The 15,003-nt window shown below is 47.3% G+C and overlaps 1 protein-coding gene across 1 annotated transcript in view; it reads left to right on the top strand.

Moving 5' to 3' along the window:
• Positions 1-15,003, top strand: part of LRP4 (low density lipoprotein receptor-related protein 4) — a 39,216-nt gene that overhangs the window by 17,597 nt on the left and 6,616 nt on the right. Inside the window, exons 8-29 of the mRNA XM_010022808.1 lie at positions 165-290; positions 701-835; positions 1,003-1,128; positions 2,552-2,782; positions 3,077-3,233; positions 3,590-3,807; positions 4,135-4,311; positions 4,877-4,999; positions 5,704-5,912; positions 6,518-6,599; positions 7,252-7,357; positions 8,327-8,528; positions 8,853-9,042; positions 9,278-9,409; positions 10,047-10,187; positions 11,041-11,127; positions 11,332-11,503; positions 11,587-11,749; positions 11,966-12,191; positions 13,567-13,870; positions 14,215-14,433; positions 14,748-14,882. Coding sequence (XP_010021110.1) covers positions 165-290; positions 701-835; positions 1,003-1,128; positions 2,552-2,782; positions 3,077-3,233; positions 3,590-3,807; positions 4,135-4,311; positions 4,877-4,999; positions 5,704-5,912; positions 6,518-6,599; positions 7,252-7,357; positions 8,327-8,528; positions 8,853-9,042; positions 9,278-9,409; positions 10,047-10,187; positions 11,041-11,127; positions 11,332-11,503; positions 11,587-11,749; positions 11,966-12,191; positions 13,567-13,870; positions 14,215-14,433; positions 14,748-14,882 — 3,661 coding nt within the window. The remainder of the gene's footprint in view (positions 1-164; positions 291-700; positions 836-1,002; positions 1,129-2,551; positions 2,783-3,076; positions 3,234-3,589; positions 3,808-4,134; positions 4,312-4,876; positions 5,000-5,703; positions 5,913-6,517; positions 6,600-7,251; positions 7,358-8,326; positions 8,529-8,852; positions 9,043-9,277; positions 9,410-10,046; positions 10,188-11,040; positions 11,128-11,331; positions 11,504-11,586; positions 11,750-11,965; positions 12,192-13,566; positions 13,871-14,214; positions 14,434-14,747; positions 14,883-15,003) is intronic.

Here is a 15,003-nt window from a genome sequence, read left to right as displayed (position 1 = left end):
ATAAATGAGTAGTAAGGATTACAAGATGAGCTGAAATCAAGGAAAGAGAAGGCCATGGATAGAGGTTTTATTAAGTCTTAGAAAATATTCTGTACTCTTTTCTTCGTTATGACTGTTCTATGGGTAAACTGTGGTGTGCTCACTTGCCTCTTCTTCTATTGCAGGGACCCCTCAGTGTGCCCCAGACCAGTTCCTGTGTGGAAACGGGCGTTGCATTGGCCAGAGGAAGCTGTGCAATGGAGCAAATGATTGTGGAGATGGCAGTGATGAGAGCCCACATCAGAACTGCCGTGAGTCCTCCCAGTGCAGCCTTAAATGTGAATGGAGGCAGTGTGATGTGTGGGAGTCTGTCGGGTGCTGCTGAAGGATATGTGTAAGGAAGAAAGCCTGGGCTGTGATAATGGGAGAGAGATGAAGACTGGGGAATAAGGCCTTGGTGGTTTTGCCAATTACATGCTGTAGACAAGGAATAATGGGGAGAAGATTATGATCTTGGATATCAAAGTTTGTCTTTGTTGTTTGTCCCCTTTAGCGGTGGCGTGCAGGGGAGAGTTCTGACTGCAAAGAGGCAGCTTCCAGCACAGCCTGTGTCTTCCCACTCTTGCTCAGCCTGTTCTGAAGGGCGACTGCTGCCTAACAGTGGAGGACATGAGCTGCCTTGTGGTTTCAGCTCAGTTATCTTCACCTCTTCCTTTCACAGGTCCACGAACAGGGGAGGAGAACTGCAACGTCAACAACGGTGGCTGTGCTCAGAAGTGCCAGATGGTGCGAGGGATGGTGCAGTGCACCTGCCACACGGGTTACAGGCTCCTGGAAGATGGCCGATCATGCCAAGGTGGGTTTTGGAGCAGTAGCCTCCTCCCTGCTGCTTTGATGTGCTTGAAGGTGATGGTTATGATAGGGTGCAAATCAGAGCATGAAAGCAGAAGCAACCCATTGGCGACATTGCCCGGCTTGTTGATGATCCAGTGGTAACTTTCTGTCTTTGTCTGTAACATGCAGATGTGAATGAATGTGCTGAGGAAGGTTACTGCAGCCAAGGCTGTACCAACAGTGAAGGAGGCTTCCAGTGTTGGTGTGAGCAAGGCTACGAGCTGCGACCTGACAAGCGTAGCTGCAAAGCTCTAGGTAAAGAGGAGTTTCACCTTATTCTGGGGCGTGTGTTGGTCCTGCTCTCATAATTTCATCTCTGATGTTTCACTGCCAGCCTTATGCTGTTCACCAAGCCAACATGTGAGGATAAGGAAGTACCTGGCTTTGTGTTTAAATATGCCCAAGTTGTTGGCGAATGTCTGTGAAAACTCTGTGTGATTTTGACCAAGGAAAGATGCTTTTTTCCTGCCAGCAGGACAGCTCTTGCTGCCTTTTCCTAGTGCCTTGTCATTCTTGGTGACCCAGATCCTGGGACAAAACCAGCCTCCTGCCTCTGTCTCTGTTCAAGAAATGTCTTAACCTTTCTAGTGAGTGAGGTTGAATCACCCCCCCTTGTGGTTTGACCCTTGATGCTGGTACCAGTCCTGACTGCTGTGAGTGGCTGCTGAATGGACATCTGCTGGTTTTAAGGGCATTTGTACACTTGTTTAACTTTATTCCTCAGCTCCTCTAAATGTAGAGGCTGAGAAATTAGAAATTCCATTTAAAGAATTAAAATTTCGTTATGAATTCCCCTAATGAAAGAAAAATCACCTTCCACCAGAGCAGGTTGCTCCAAGCCCCTGTGTCCTACCTGGCTTTGAACACTGCCAGGGATGGGGCAGCCACAGCTGCTCTGGGCACCCTGTGCCAGCACCTCAGCACCCTCACAGGGGAGAACTTCTTACTAATGTCTAATCTCAATCTCCCCTCTGTTAGTTTAAAGCCATTCCCCTTGGTTCTGTCCCTACAGGCCCTTGTCCAAAGTCCCTCTCCAGATTTCTTGGAGCCCCTTTAGGCACTGGAGCTGCTCTAAGGTCTCCCCTTAAGGAGCCTTCTCTTCTCCAGCCTGAACTGAGAGCTTCTCCCAGCTCTCTCAGCCTGGCTCCATACAAGAGGTGCTCCAGAGCCCTCTGATCATTTTTGTGGCCAACAGGTCCATGTCCTCCTTGGAGGGTGTTGATACTGGGTTCTTGTGGTTGTGTGGCTGTTTTGAGTTTTTTCCCTCTGCAGTGGAAGCACCTGCTGAGTTTATATCTGGCTGAGGCAGATTTTAACTGTGTCTTGTCTGTGGTAGAAGATGTGGTAAAGCATGTGTGATAGGTGATAGGTACAGGAAAAGGAAACTATAAACCAGCTGCCAGGTGGCTGCTTAGTGGTATGGTTTCAGAGGCTGCGGTGAGGTGGGAATGATCGCTTCTTGCGGAGTGAATGTTTGCCAAAAGGTTTAAGACTGCTCATCTTGGAGTTAGGACTGTGTATTGAGGATGGGAAAGCATCTCTCTGAAGTGTTTTGGATTTTGGGAGCTGATTTCTTGCTGCCAGTACTGCAAAACTAAGTTCTGGGACTCGGTGCAGAGGGAATGCGAGGCAGAACCCTGTACAAGTACTCTAATGCTGTCTTGCCATGTATTCTCAGGGCCAGAGCCAGTGCTGCTCTTTGCCAATCGAATTGACATCCGACAAGTGTTGCCTCATCGCTCAGAGTATACACTGCTCCTGAACAACCTGGAAAATGCCATCGCTCTTGACTTCCACCACAGCAAAGAGCTGGTGTTCTGGTCTGATGTCACTCTGGATCGCATCATGAGGGCCAATCTGAATGGTAGCAATGTGGAGGAGGTGGTTTCCACAGGGCTGGAGAGCCCAGGTGCGTCACCACAAGAAAAGGCAAAAGCCTGGGGACTGAGCATGATGTGAGAATAGAGGTGGGTGGACAGATGAAAGTGGGTACCCAGCATTCAAACTGGAATACATCTCCTTGAGCAAGGGGAGGAGTTGGATGCAGTGGGGGTGGGATCAGTGTCCCCCTGAAGTTAATTTTGGCTGATGGGGGACAGGAGGATTGAACTGAGCCTCTTATGAAGCTGAGAGGGAAAGGGAACTATTCTGAGCAAATCCTGCTCCTGGTTTCATTCTGTGCTTAATTCTCCCCTGGAGTTAGGTGGGCTTGCTATTGACTGGATCCATGACAAATTATACTGGACAGACTCTGGGACATCTCGAATTGAAGTAGCAAACTTGGATGGGACTCACAGGAAAGTGCTATTGTGGCAGAACCTGGAGAAGCCCCGAGCAATTGCCCTACATCCCATGGAGGGGTGAGTGAAAGCATAGGACCCCAGTGAGCTGTCCATGCAGGTGCTTCCAGCTGAACACTGAAAACCCCATCTCTGGTCACAAAGGCTGCCTCTGGGCACAAGCCTTCACTTGGTACTGCCTGTTGGGAGAACCTGAAAATTCTGGAGCCTTCAGAGCCTTAATCCTATTCTGGGCCCTTCAGGTTTCACCAGCCTGAAAGCGTTGGGTGTTACCTTGTGGCTGACACTTCTCCCATGGCTGTGACCCAGGTGCTCGAGGTCACAGGAGTGATACTGTTTTGCCCTGACAGGGAGTGGTGCTGGGTGCAGTAGGTGGGACATGAGTTTTCTAGCCTGTCGCCCCCTGCCTCTTCCAGCACTATCTACTGGACCGACTGGGGCAACACTCCCCGCATTGAGTATTCCAACATGGATGGCTCTAATCGGCGCATCATTGCGGATACACACCTCTTCTGGCCCAATGGGCTAACCATTGACTATGCAGGACATCGGATGTACTGGGTGGATGCCAAGCATCATGTCATTGAGAGGGCTGACCTTGATGGGCGGAACAGAAAGGCTGTTATTAGCCAAGGTAAGTAACAGGGCTTTGTACAGGAACTACTCTCTGTAGTGAAGAAGACACAGTAGCACGGTGCTACTCAGTTTTAGCCACTGGCTTTTGCTTCTTTACTTGTCTCCTTTCACTGTGGCGTGAATTCTGTCCCTACTGGGGGATGGGATTTGCTGCCTAGTCTTTGGACAGGAGAGAGAAGTTGTTTGCTATGTTAATGTAAGGTGGGTTTGAGCAGGTTGACTGTAGCAAGGCCCAAGGAGCAGAGGAAAGAGCATTCCCTCATCTCCCTGCTAACCTGAGCCCTATTGGACCTGATTATATCCCTGTACTGGATGTCTGTTACAGGCCTCCCGCACCCATTTGCTATCACTGTGTTTGAGGACAGTTTGTACTGGACAGACTGGCACACCAAGAGCATCAACAGTGCCAACAAATTCACAGGCAAGAACCAGGAGATCATCCGCAACAAACTGCACTTCCCTATGGACATCCACACGCTGCATCCTCAGCGCCAGCCAGCAGGTAACTGCAGAGAAGGTAGAGACCCATTTGAGCTACTGGGAGACCTGCTGCCACCCACTACCCTGTAAAACAGGGAGATGGCAAGCCTGAATCCAGCATATCGATTCAGCCACCACTTCTGTTCAGGCTCGGTGCAGAACTAGCTCTATCTGGTAGTTCAGTTGAGGTCCTTCACCCCGGTAACCTGGTGTTAGGTGTTACCACAGCTCCCTCTGCTGCCACATGGGAGTGAAGGCTTTTCAGTAACAAATACTTGTGGCCTGGTAATCCAAGAAGTATTTTGGGAGGGGGAAGAAATGGCAAGTGGGCACTATTAATGACTGATACCTCCCTTATTCCTCTTCAGTTGCCATAATCTAGAAGTGAATTGTATTAAATGCTTTATTTTAAAGTTGAGCCCTACAAATGGAGTTAGTGCTTTAGTTTATTATGTTTCCTTAATCTCAGTTAACTTCTGGGTAGACAAATGACCTTATCCACATGGGTCTTGCCACCTCGGCTGGTGTTTGTACTCTTTACTCTTTGCTTTATGCGTGGTTGTTTTTGTCTTTGGCTACTTGAGCAGGGAGAAACCGTTGTGGGGCCAACAACGGGGGCTGTACTCACCTCTGCCTGCCGAGCAGCAAGGATTACACCTGCGCCTGCCCCACGGGCTTCCGCAAGACCAGCAGCCATGCCTGCGCCCAGAGTAAGTGAGGTGGGACCACAGCCTGCATGCTCGGGTGTTCAGTGGGTGGCAGAGGGTCGGAAAGGGTTGTAAGCAGCATCAAGTTGTTTCCAAGGAGATGCAGCTGCATAGATTGAGTTAGTAGCATTAAGGGTCCCGCCAGAGGATGCTTCATCTTCTTGATGCATTCTCCTGTTCTGCAAGCCCTCACTAGGCTTGATGGGTGGCAATACAGAGAAACTCCATCTTTGCATCCTTATGTCAGGGCTGCTATTGGTGCCATGCTGCCTGTCACAGCTGATTGTTTCCCTAAAATGCCCATGGGAGCTGTGTCAGTGATGAACAAAAAATTCAGTCCTGTTAATTGCCACAGTTTCTCACAGTTTGCAACCATGTGGAAGAATTAGGCCAACTGTCTCCTGGCTTCTCATGAGCTATTCTCAAATAGCTATTTGATTTGGAGGGAGGTCTGTGCCATTCCTTGGTTAACTTTGTTCCCCCAGCATAGGCTACCCCCAGGAAACAGCTCCCTACTACTCTATCCCTACCCTTGCCCACCTATCCCCCGCAGTGATGTTTTGCTACCAGTAAAATCCTGGGCTGTGACCTCCCAGTGAGACATGATGGAAGTGGTTAAAGTTGGCTATAGCAGGGAATTGTCTGTGTCTATCACTGTGTTGTTGAACTTAGAGAAATTAAAAGAAGACCTTTCGACCTTTGATCAGGTCTTGACAAGTTCCTGCTTTTTGCCCGAAGGATGGACATCCGTCGGATCAGCTTTGACACAGATGACCTGTCAGATGATGTCATTCCCCTTGCTGATGTTCGCAGCGCTGTGGCTCTAGACTGGGACTCAAAGGATGACTATGTCTACTGGACAGACGTTAGCACCGACTCAATCAGCAGAGCAAAATGGGATGGATCAAGCCAGGAGGTACAGTGTTAGCTACATGTGGAGGTCATCTAGCCAGGAAAGTCCTTGAGCATCAGATTTGAAGGCACTTGGATACACTGGCCTTCTAAGGAGCTTCATTAGTTTGCCTAGTTCTGACTCAGAAGAGCCCTGAGGTCACTGAACACTTCATGAACCAGGTTTGGTGCATGTTCCTGGTATGGCAAACCTTGAATTGGGGCACAAAGCATGTTGATTTGTGAGCTGTGCTCAGTTCCTTTGTTATAGCCCTAAAATCTGAAAGGAAGAAGTATTAATCCTCTGTTATGTCCTACATTTGGAACAAAAGCCACGCTCTTTGGGAGCGCTTTTTTGCACATGTCCTTAGGCTAATGTTGCCACAGGGGAGCAGAGTTTGAAAGTTTGGAGCTGGAGTTTGAACAGACATGAAAAATAGATATTTCTTCAAATGTAAGACTAATTTGAACTTCTGAGTCCTTAATACTCTCTCTTGTATGGCATTGCACTGCTTGGGCTTTTGCCTTTTGGAAGTTAGCATTGTTAGTGAATTGGTAATAGATTTGGCAAGTGCTTACTCCCTAAGGTCTAATCTCACTAAGAACTTTATCTTACGTATTTTTGTTTAGGTTGTAGTGGACACCAGCCTGGAAAGTCCAGCTGGACTAGCAATAGACTGGGTCACCAACAAGCTGTACTGGACTGATGCAGGTACTGGGATCCTCTGCTTTACTTGGGCTTCTGTCTTCCTTATAAGCGATGAAAACTGAAAATCAGCTGGGTAGTTCTGTCTCATTCAAAATTTGTTTGTTTCTGTCTAGCAAAAAATGGAGTTTCATCTTGTGTGCTTCTAACAAAGTGCAAGTTGAGGTGGAATCCTTAGTTTAATTCTCTTTGCAGTATCGCCAGTACTAGTTCTGTAGAAGGCTTTATAGTAGAAGTCAAGCAACAAGACTGTTGTCTTGCTGCAGAGCTTGTGATTCTGTGCATTTATTTGTCTTCCAACAGTGTATCCCAGGGTGCAGCAGGTAGTATTTGGCGATGTTCCCTGACAGAGAGTCATGGTTCAGATAGATGTAAGGGAGGCAGTTCTTTTCTAGCTGTTCTCTCATGCCCATGTAGATACCTTGGGGCTTAGGAAAGAGCTAGTTTACATTCATACAGGTCTCTGCATCAGTGACAGCCACAGAGGTGACTTGAGAGATCTCATGGCAGGTGACAGTGAGCCGTGTTTCTTACCTATCTTCCAGCTATGTACAGATGGATGGAGAAGAATAATGCATTGTTATGTGGATGTTTTTTGCCTTAGATCTCTGGAATCACAAGAACTTTGATCTCTTAGTCTCTCTCTGGACTTTTGTAGGAACAGATCGGATAGAAGTCTCCAACACGGATGGGACCATGAGAACTGTTCTGATATGGGAGAACCTAGACAGGCCAAGAGATATCGTGGTGGATCCTGTTGGAGGGTGAGAGATTGTTTCTTCTGGAATGATATGGCAATTCTTGCATGTCTAAAGAAGTTCAGGTTCCTTGGTTTTGTGCAGTTGTCTTTCTGTGGTGCCGCTGTTCTACGTCCTGCCAGAGACTGAAATTGGAGACCTGATTTTGGATGCTAGTGGAACAAGATAAGCAGGGATAATTGCCTGTTGTGCTGTAGAGCTTGCAGGAGTTGGCTGGAGTTTTCATTTGTTTATTATGAGGATGTAATAACTAAAGATTTGGTACAAAACCTGTTGACAATGAGTCTATATAGATCTTTTCTATTTCTTTATTTACATCTATGCTGGATTTGTATTCAAGCTGTCTACTTATCAACCAGAATTCAGTCAGAAGGATCTCCTCAGGTAAATTACTGCTGATCTCAAGCACAGTAGTGACCTCTTGGCTTCAAAACACTGTTTCAGCGTACTGAGGGATCAGCTGTGCCATGGACAGCAAACCTGACTAGAGTAACAGAAACTGATGGTTTCAATAACAGATTTTGCTTCTGAAACATAAGACCTTGTGAAGCTGGGGATAGTGTGAATAGGAAAAAGCTTTCCAGCCATTGCTTTAGAAACGTTGAAGGTCTTGAATAAAGGCGTACTATTCTTACCTTGAGTGGGTTACTGGAAGATGCAGCAATGTAGCAAGAGTATAAAGGGCCAGTAGTGGAGACTGGTAAATAATTGGTTAAGTTTTAGATCTTGAACTATTATCTTGAACTTTTTCCTCTGTGTTGTAATTAGGCCAGCCCACAGGCAGTAGAAGGTATATATATTTGAGTATGATTCTTGGGTACAAGAACCCAAGGCTGAATATGAGTACAGTGTTAATCTAAGGCTGCTTCCTGCTAGGGCCTGAAGGCACCAGGCTCTCTTGCTTCTTTAACACTGCCCGGCTGTAGTGGCACTGAAGGAGTGTGGGCATTCATTTCTGTCTGGGCTTGTGTGCAGGTTCATGTACTGGACTGACTGGGGAGCCAGCCCCAAGATTGAGCGTGCTGGTATGGATGCCTCAAACCGCCTGGTCATCATTTCCTCCAACCTGACGTGGCCTAACGGCCTGGCCATTGACTACGAGTCACAGCGCTTGTACTGGGCAGACGCAGGCATGAAGACCATCGAGTATGCCAGTCTGGATGGAAGCAACAGGAAGGTAAGGAAGCCATTTCTGAGGAGGGTGTCTGGGAGCCTGAGGTGTAAGTCCTAGAGCACAGAGTGCTGATGGCCCCTGCCTCTTTTTCCAGTTGAAAGTGAAATCTCCAAATCAAGACACACTGAGCTGCTTTCACTGGGAGAGAAGAGCTCCCAGTGCAAACTGTGTTTGAGGGGAACCTCCTTTTCAGGGCTAACATTGCCCCATCACTCTCATTTTGCTGTGACTGTGCATTATGATGTTGAGAGGGGGCAAGGGAAGCCTCTTTCCCCTTAGTGACTTCTTAGTAATGTTTTTCTGGGGGGCTGGGGGTAATCTGACCAGGTGCTGATTGGGAGCAATCTGCCTCACCCCTTTGGACTTACTCTTTATGGCGAGAGAATCTACTGGACAGACTGGCAGGCCAAAAGCATCCAGAGCGCAGATAGAAGGACTGGGCAGGCTCGGGAAACGCTGCAGGACAATCTGGAGAATCTTATGGATATTCATGTTTTCCACCGGCACAGGCCACCAGGTACAGAGCTCGCCCCAAGCCACACTGTGCTCAGAGCTTGCTCAGGCTCTGGTATATGGCACAGCTCTCCTGCAAGGAGCCCTCAATGCCTTAAGTCTCTGGGTGGAATATGAGAGCATGAGAATAACTCTTGGCTTGGTATTTAAGGGCATTCTAGAATGTGTTTCTGTAGATGTTACACCCCTTTTTTGTGCTTGTGCTCCTGGCTTACGGATTTCTCATCCTCTTTCTATAGTACGTACAGCATGTGGAGTTGGCAATGGAGGCTGCAGTCACCTGTGCCTCTTGGCACCTCTTCCAAAAGGTTACAGCTGTACCTGTCCTACTGGGATCAACCTGCAATCTGATGGCAAGACCTGCTCCCCTGGTTAGTCCTCTCTGTAGTGTTCTCTCTGCAGTTTTGTATCACAGCTGCCTTTTGCTCCTGTCTTGTTAGAGAACAAAATTCACTTTTATGTGCTTATTTGCTTTACCCCTTGAAAACCCATTTGATGCTTGTACCTTCAATGTGAGTGGGAATTACTATGAAGAAACTTACTGATACCTGGATTGCTGCAGAATAAATAAACCAGATGTCACATTTTTCCCCATACTTCTGTCTCAATCTTTAGGTGGATTCTTTTATAACTACAAGGTGCTACATTCTTTAATAGATCTGTACACATTCCTGCCATGGATCCTCTTTTGAGGAAGGCACTTGGCTTCAGGCCATGGTATATCTACTTTTTCTGCTTAGCAGGGAAAAAGTGACTCCTGATTCCCATTTCCCACCTGTATTAGCAGAAGTAACTCTTCTGTGAGTTCATTTTCAACTTGGATGTAAAGAAGCCTTCAGTAACGCTCAGTAAAGCTTTTGTACCGAGACTCCCCATAAGCTGAGATATGCCTGAGACTTCGCTTTTTCCACTGAAGTGGATGTCACCTCCAGAACGTTCAATAAATGATGCCTGCAGTTGACTGAACTTGTTCCTCACTGGTATCTGTCCATTTTCAACTCTCTGCAGGAATGACCAGCTTTCTGATCTTTGCCAGAAGGACTGACATCCGCATGGTGTCTCTGGATATTCCCTACTTTGCAGATGTTGTTGTCTCAGTCAATGTCACCATGAAGAACACCATTGCAATTGGAGTGGATCCTCGTGAAGGTCTGAACTTCTTAATGTATCTGACTGTTTGAAAGGCAACAAGTGACTTCATATCTAAACACCTGAATAAAGACCCAGGTGCAGATCTTACTGTAGGTTGTAAATTTGTGTACGTTTTTTTCTAGTACAGATACTCCTTTCCAATCATAGAATAGTTTGGGTTGGAAAGGACCTTAAGATACTCTAGTCCCACCCCCCCTGCCATGAGCAGGGACACCACACACTAAACTATGTCACCCAAGGCTCTGTCCAGCCTGGCCTTGAACACCACCAGGGTTGGAGCATTCACAACTTCCTTGGGCAACTTATTCCAGTGCCTCAGCACCCTCACTGTGAAGAACTTCTTCCTTAGATCTAACCTAAAGTTCCCCTGTTTAAGTTTAAAGCCATTACCCCTTGTCCTGCCACTAGAGTCCCTAATGAAGAGTCCCTCCCCAGCATCCTTGTAGGCCCCCTTCAGATGCTGGAAGGCTGCTCCGAGGTCTCCACGCAGCTTCTCTTCCCCAGGCTGAACAGCCCCAACTTTCTCAGCCTGTCTTCATACGGGAGGTGCTGCAGCCCCTGATCATCCTCGTGGCCTCCTCTGGACTTGTTCCAGCAGCTCCATGTCCTTTTTATGTTGAGGACATCAGAACTGTACACAGGAAAGGAAAGTCCTTATAGGAAAATACTAGCTATCACTCTAGCTTAATAGTCTTGTGCTGCTGTTACTTCTGTGCAATCAGATCTGTTTTGAATGGTGTAATGGTGTAAATCAGAGACCTGGATCTGTTTTTTAAAGGTTTTAATGTTTGGTTGTTGGGGTTTAGTTTTGTTGTGGGCTTTTTAAAAGATTCTTTCTTCTTCCACCCAGGCAAGGTTTACTGGTCAGACAGCACACTGCGGAAAATCAGCCGGGCTGCCCTAGATGGCTCACAGTTTGAGGACATCATCACTACAGGTAAGAGAGAGTTTGGACCTGGAGCCTCTCGCCTCCATGCGGCATGAAAAGAGTGGTTCTCTGGTACCCTGGTATAATAATCTTTAAGTTTGGGATGAAAGGGCAAACAAAGCTAAAGCAACTGCCTGATGAGGTGCACAAGGGGAATATCAGAACTTCCTGACCAAGCTGGGAGGATACCAATACGCCTTTTTGTTTTCTCAGGTCTGTTGACTACAGATGGGCTGGCTGTGGATGCCATTGGCAGGAAGATATATTGGACAGATACAGGAACAAACCGGATTGAAGTGGGCAACCTTGACGGCTCCATGAGGAAAGTCTTGGTCTGGCAGAACCTGGACAGCCCTCGGGCAATAGCTTTGTACCATGAGATGGGGTCAGTGTTGTCAAGAGGTTATCTAGGGGTTAGAACAGGACTTCTGACCTCTGTTTCCATAATAATTGCTGCCTTTTCCCCAGGTATATGTACTGGACAGACTGGGGTGAGAATGCCAAGCTGGAACGCTCTGGAATGGATGGCTCTGGACGTGTGGTGTTGATCAGCAACAACCTGGGCTGGCCTAACGGACTGGCAGTGGATAAGGCTGGATCCCAGCTGCTCTGGGCTGATGCACACACTGAGGTCCGATTCTGTTTTTCAGCAGGGTTTGTTGTTGGGTCTTTGGTAGCCTGGAGGCTGTTTTAAAGCTCTTGAGCAAGCTGTCAAAAGAGCAAGGGGAACATAAGCTTTTCTGAGTGTATGGGGAGGGTGGACTTGAGTTTCCCACTTGGTATAGTAACTGCTATCAGGAAGATCAGTGTTTTGATTATGGGGCTGGTGTTTTACTTCTTTCTCTAGCGGATTGAGGCTGCAGATCTCAATGGTGCAAACCGGCACACGCTGCTGTCCCCAGTGCAACATCCCTATGGCCTCACCTTGCTGGACTCTTACATCTACTGGACTGACTGGCAAACCCGCAGCATTCACAGGGCTGACAAGGACACTGGTGCCAATGTCATCTTGGTGAGGGCAAACCTGCCTGGCCTCATGGACATTCAAGCTGTCGATAAGGCACGGCCCCTGGGTGAGTTGCTTGGCTGCTCCCAAACCGGTGGGTGTCTGTGGTAACTAGGGCAGCCCTTCAGAGTTGTCACTGAAGAGAGTTTTTTGGTGTGAAGCATGAGGGATAGAGTAACTTCTCAAAAATCAGGCTTTCTTCTCTTCTTTCCTCTTGTATAACTATTTTTGCACTTCTCCCTGTTTATCCAGCCCCATAGGTCTGACATTTGTTTATTACTGCTTGCCTTTTGACCCCCTTCATCCCATTTCCTTCACTGGGTTGCACTGACAACCTCATTTTCACAGACAGCAGAGCCTCTTTCTTAGGAGGACTGAATGAGTCATGCCCTGTTAGGCTTCATCAGCATTTACTGGCATTGGACAGTTTCCCTTTCTTAACTCCAAAAGGCACAAATTCCTCTGAAGCTGGTTGCTGAAACCTGGTTTCAAGTTCTAGTCATTTTTTCCCAACCATTGCAGGTTTCATCTTCCTGTCTGCCACTTCCCTCTACAAAATCTTTGATTCTTTACTTGTTCTTAATATATTACGCTCTCCAATTATTCTGTGCCAGAGTCAGATTCCTTATGTTACTCTTTGGGGATCCTATACGACCCCATCTTGCCTCCTTGCTCATCAGTGGGAGTTGCTTCGTGCTGTGGCTTCATTTTGCTGGAATTTGCCCAATGCATACTTCTACAGAAAACTGTGCTGCTTCTCCTGTGGCTGGTTACAGTAGAACATCACCCTTGACAGTATAACTTTACAATATAACTTAAATATAACCAAATATAACTTAAAGCTAACCAAAACTCAAGCCATCATGTCCCTGTTGTCTTCTTCCCACTCGCTGCACCTGTCTTCTGGGCTTATCCCCTCCTAGTTAATAGATGCGGGGGGGTTTCAATTAAAAAGAAGAAGATATGACCCTAATATGTCAGGCACTTTGAGCAGGCTTCTCTGATGCCTTTGTTTACTTGCCACTGTGTGAGCTAAGTTGAAACAGAAGCTTCTTTGTCAGCCTGGCCTCTAGTGCATTGTCACGCTGCTTCCCCACAGGGTTGGATCTTTGTCAGCATTACCATTTGCAGCAATAATAAAGCTAAACTGCGGTTGGGTGAATCTATCAGCATTTGGTTGTTCCTTTTTCCATGGGAAAACTCTGATTAGCAGGGAATGCAGGTTTTGCTCCTAATGCTCCCCCTTCTATGCGTTCCTGTTCACCTTGCCCAACCATGCCCATACGAATCTCAGAGGAGGCAGTCTCTGTATGAAGGGCTGTAGCGAGGCTGGGATGGTTAGGATGAACTCAGCTACTGGCAAGTTGTGCATGTATGTAGCCTTTAAAATAAACCTTTGCTCTGTGGGATCCTTAAACTGTGCTTTCCCTGTTTTTCTAAAGGCTTCAATAAATGTGGAGTTCGTAATGGTGGCTGCTCCCACCTTTGCTTGCCTCACCCCACTGGCTTCTCCTGTGCTTGCCCCACTGGCATCCAGCTGAAGAGAGATGAGCAGACGTGTGACTCTTCTCCAGAGACCTACCTACTTTTCTCCAGCCGTGCTTCCATCCGTCGCATCTCTCTGGATACCAGTGACCACACAGATGTGCACATCCCTGTCCCTGAGCTGAACAACGTCATTTCTCTGGACTATGATAGCGTGGATGGCAAGATTTACTACACAGATGTCTTTCTTGATGTCATCAGGTGGGTGCCAGTCATCTGCTTGGCCTGTGCCCAGGTTACCCAGCTGCTTGTGCTGGTTGTGCCACAGTAAGCTGTGGAATGTGCCAGTAAGCTGGGGAGACTGAGATGCTGGCAGTACAGCATTGCTTACACCTTGACTTTGGTACACAGCATCGTGTGTATCAGCCTGTGTACACATAGGCTGAACTAAATGCTGCAGGTGTGTTTAACATGCTGGAGACTATGGGGGAAAAAGGTGTTTGGGAGGTAGCAGTATGAAGTGACCCTGTGGTTGATGGGGATCACACACGGAGGTGTGGGAGGTACCCATTCCTCACTGCCATTTGTCATTGATTTCCATCCAGGCGGTCTGATCTGAATGGCAGCAACATGGAAACTGTTATTGGCCAGGGTCTGAAGACTACAGACGGCCTGGCAGTGGACTGGGTTGCCAGGAACCTCTACTGGACAGACACAGGACGCAATACCATAGAAGTAGCTAGACTGGATGGAAGCTCCAGGAAAGTGCTGATTAATAACAGCCTGGATGAGCCCCGAGCCATTGCTGTCTTTCCCAAGAAGGGGTAGGTATTGGTGGGGCAGGGAGAAGGGCTGTGCAGAGACAGTTTGAAGAGAGGGTTGTGGGAGGAAGGAGAGATTTGCTGTTGTGGATCTGCAGGTACCAGCAAGGGGCTGGCTCTGAGTGACAGATGTCAGCAAGATGTAATCAAACAGTGAGTTTGAAGGTTGGGCAGGTAGCTGGAAAAAGCAGGCTACAGGCCACATGACCTTTCTTGAAGCAAAGAATCAGTTAATGGCAGTTTAATTCATAGCTAAAATTTCCCTTAGGCTAAATAAAATGGTCTTTTCTTCTTACACTCGTATTTTCTCTCTTCAGGTATCTCTTCTGGACAGATTGGGGTCACATTGCTAAAATTGAACGGGCAAACTTGGATGGCTCTGAACGTAAAATCCTGATTAACACTGACCTAGGGTGGCCCAATGGATTGACTTTGGATTATGACACCAGGAGGTGAAAGATTGTCTTCTATTTGCATAGGGTTAAGAGATGCCGTGAAGTTTTTTAGCTTGGTTTACAAGAGGAGCATTGTGGGTTTGGGTTTGTTTTTTGTCTGATCCATCTTGACTAAAAA

Source organism: Nestor notabilis, unplaced genomic scaffold (assembly GCF_000696875.1).
Source record: "Nestor notabilis isolate BGI_N333 unplaced genomic scaffold, ASM69687v1 scaffold18189, whole genome shotgun sequence".
NCBI classification, from domain to species: domain Eukaryota; kingdom Metazoa; phylum Chordata; class Aves; order Psittaciformes; family Psittacidae; genus Nestor; species Nestor notabilis.
Note: the sequence above shows the minus strand (reverse complement) of the source record. Positions and strands in the feature narration are given on the sequence as shown.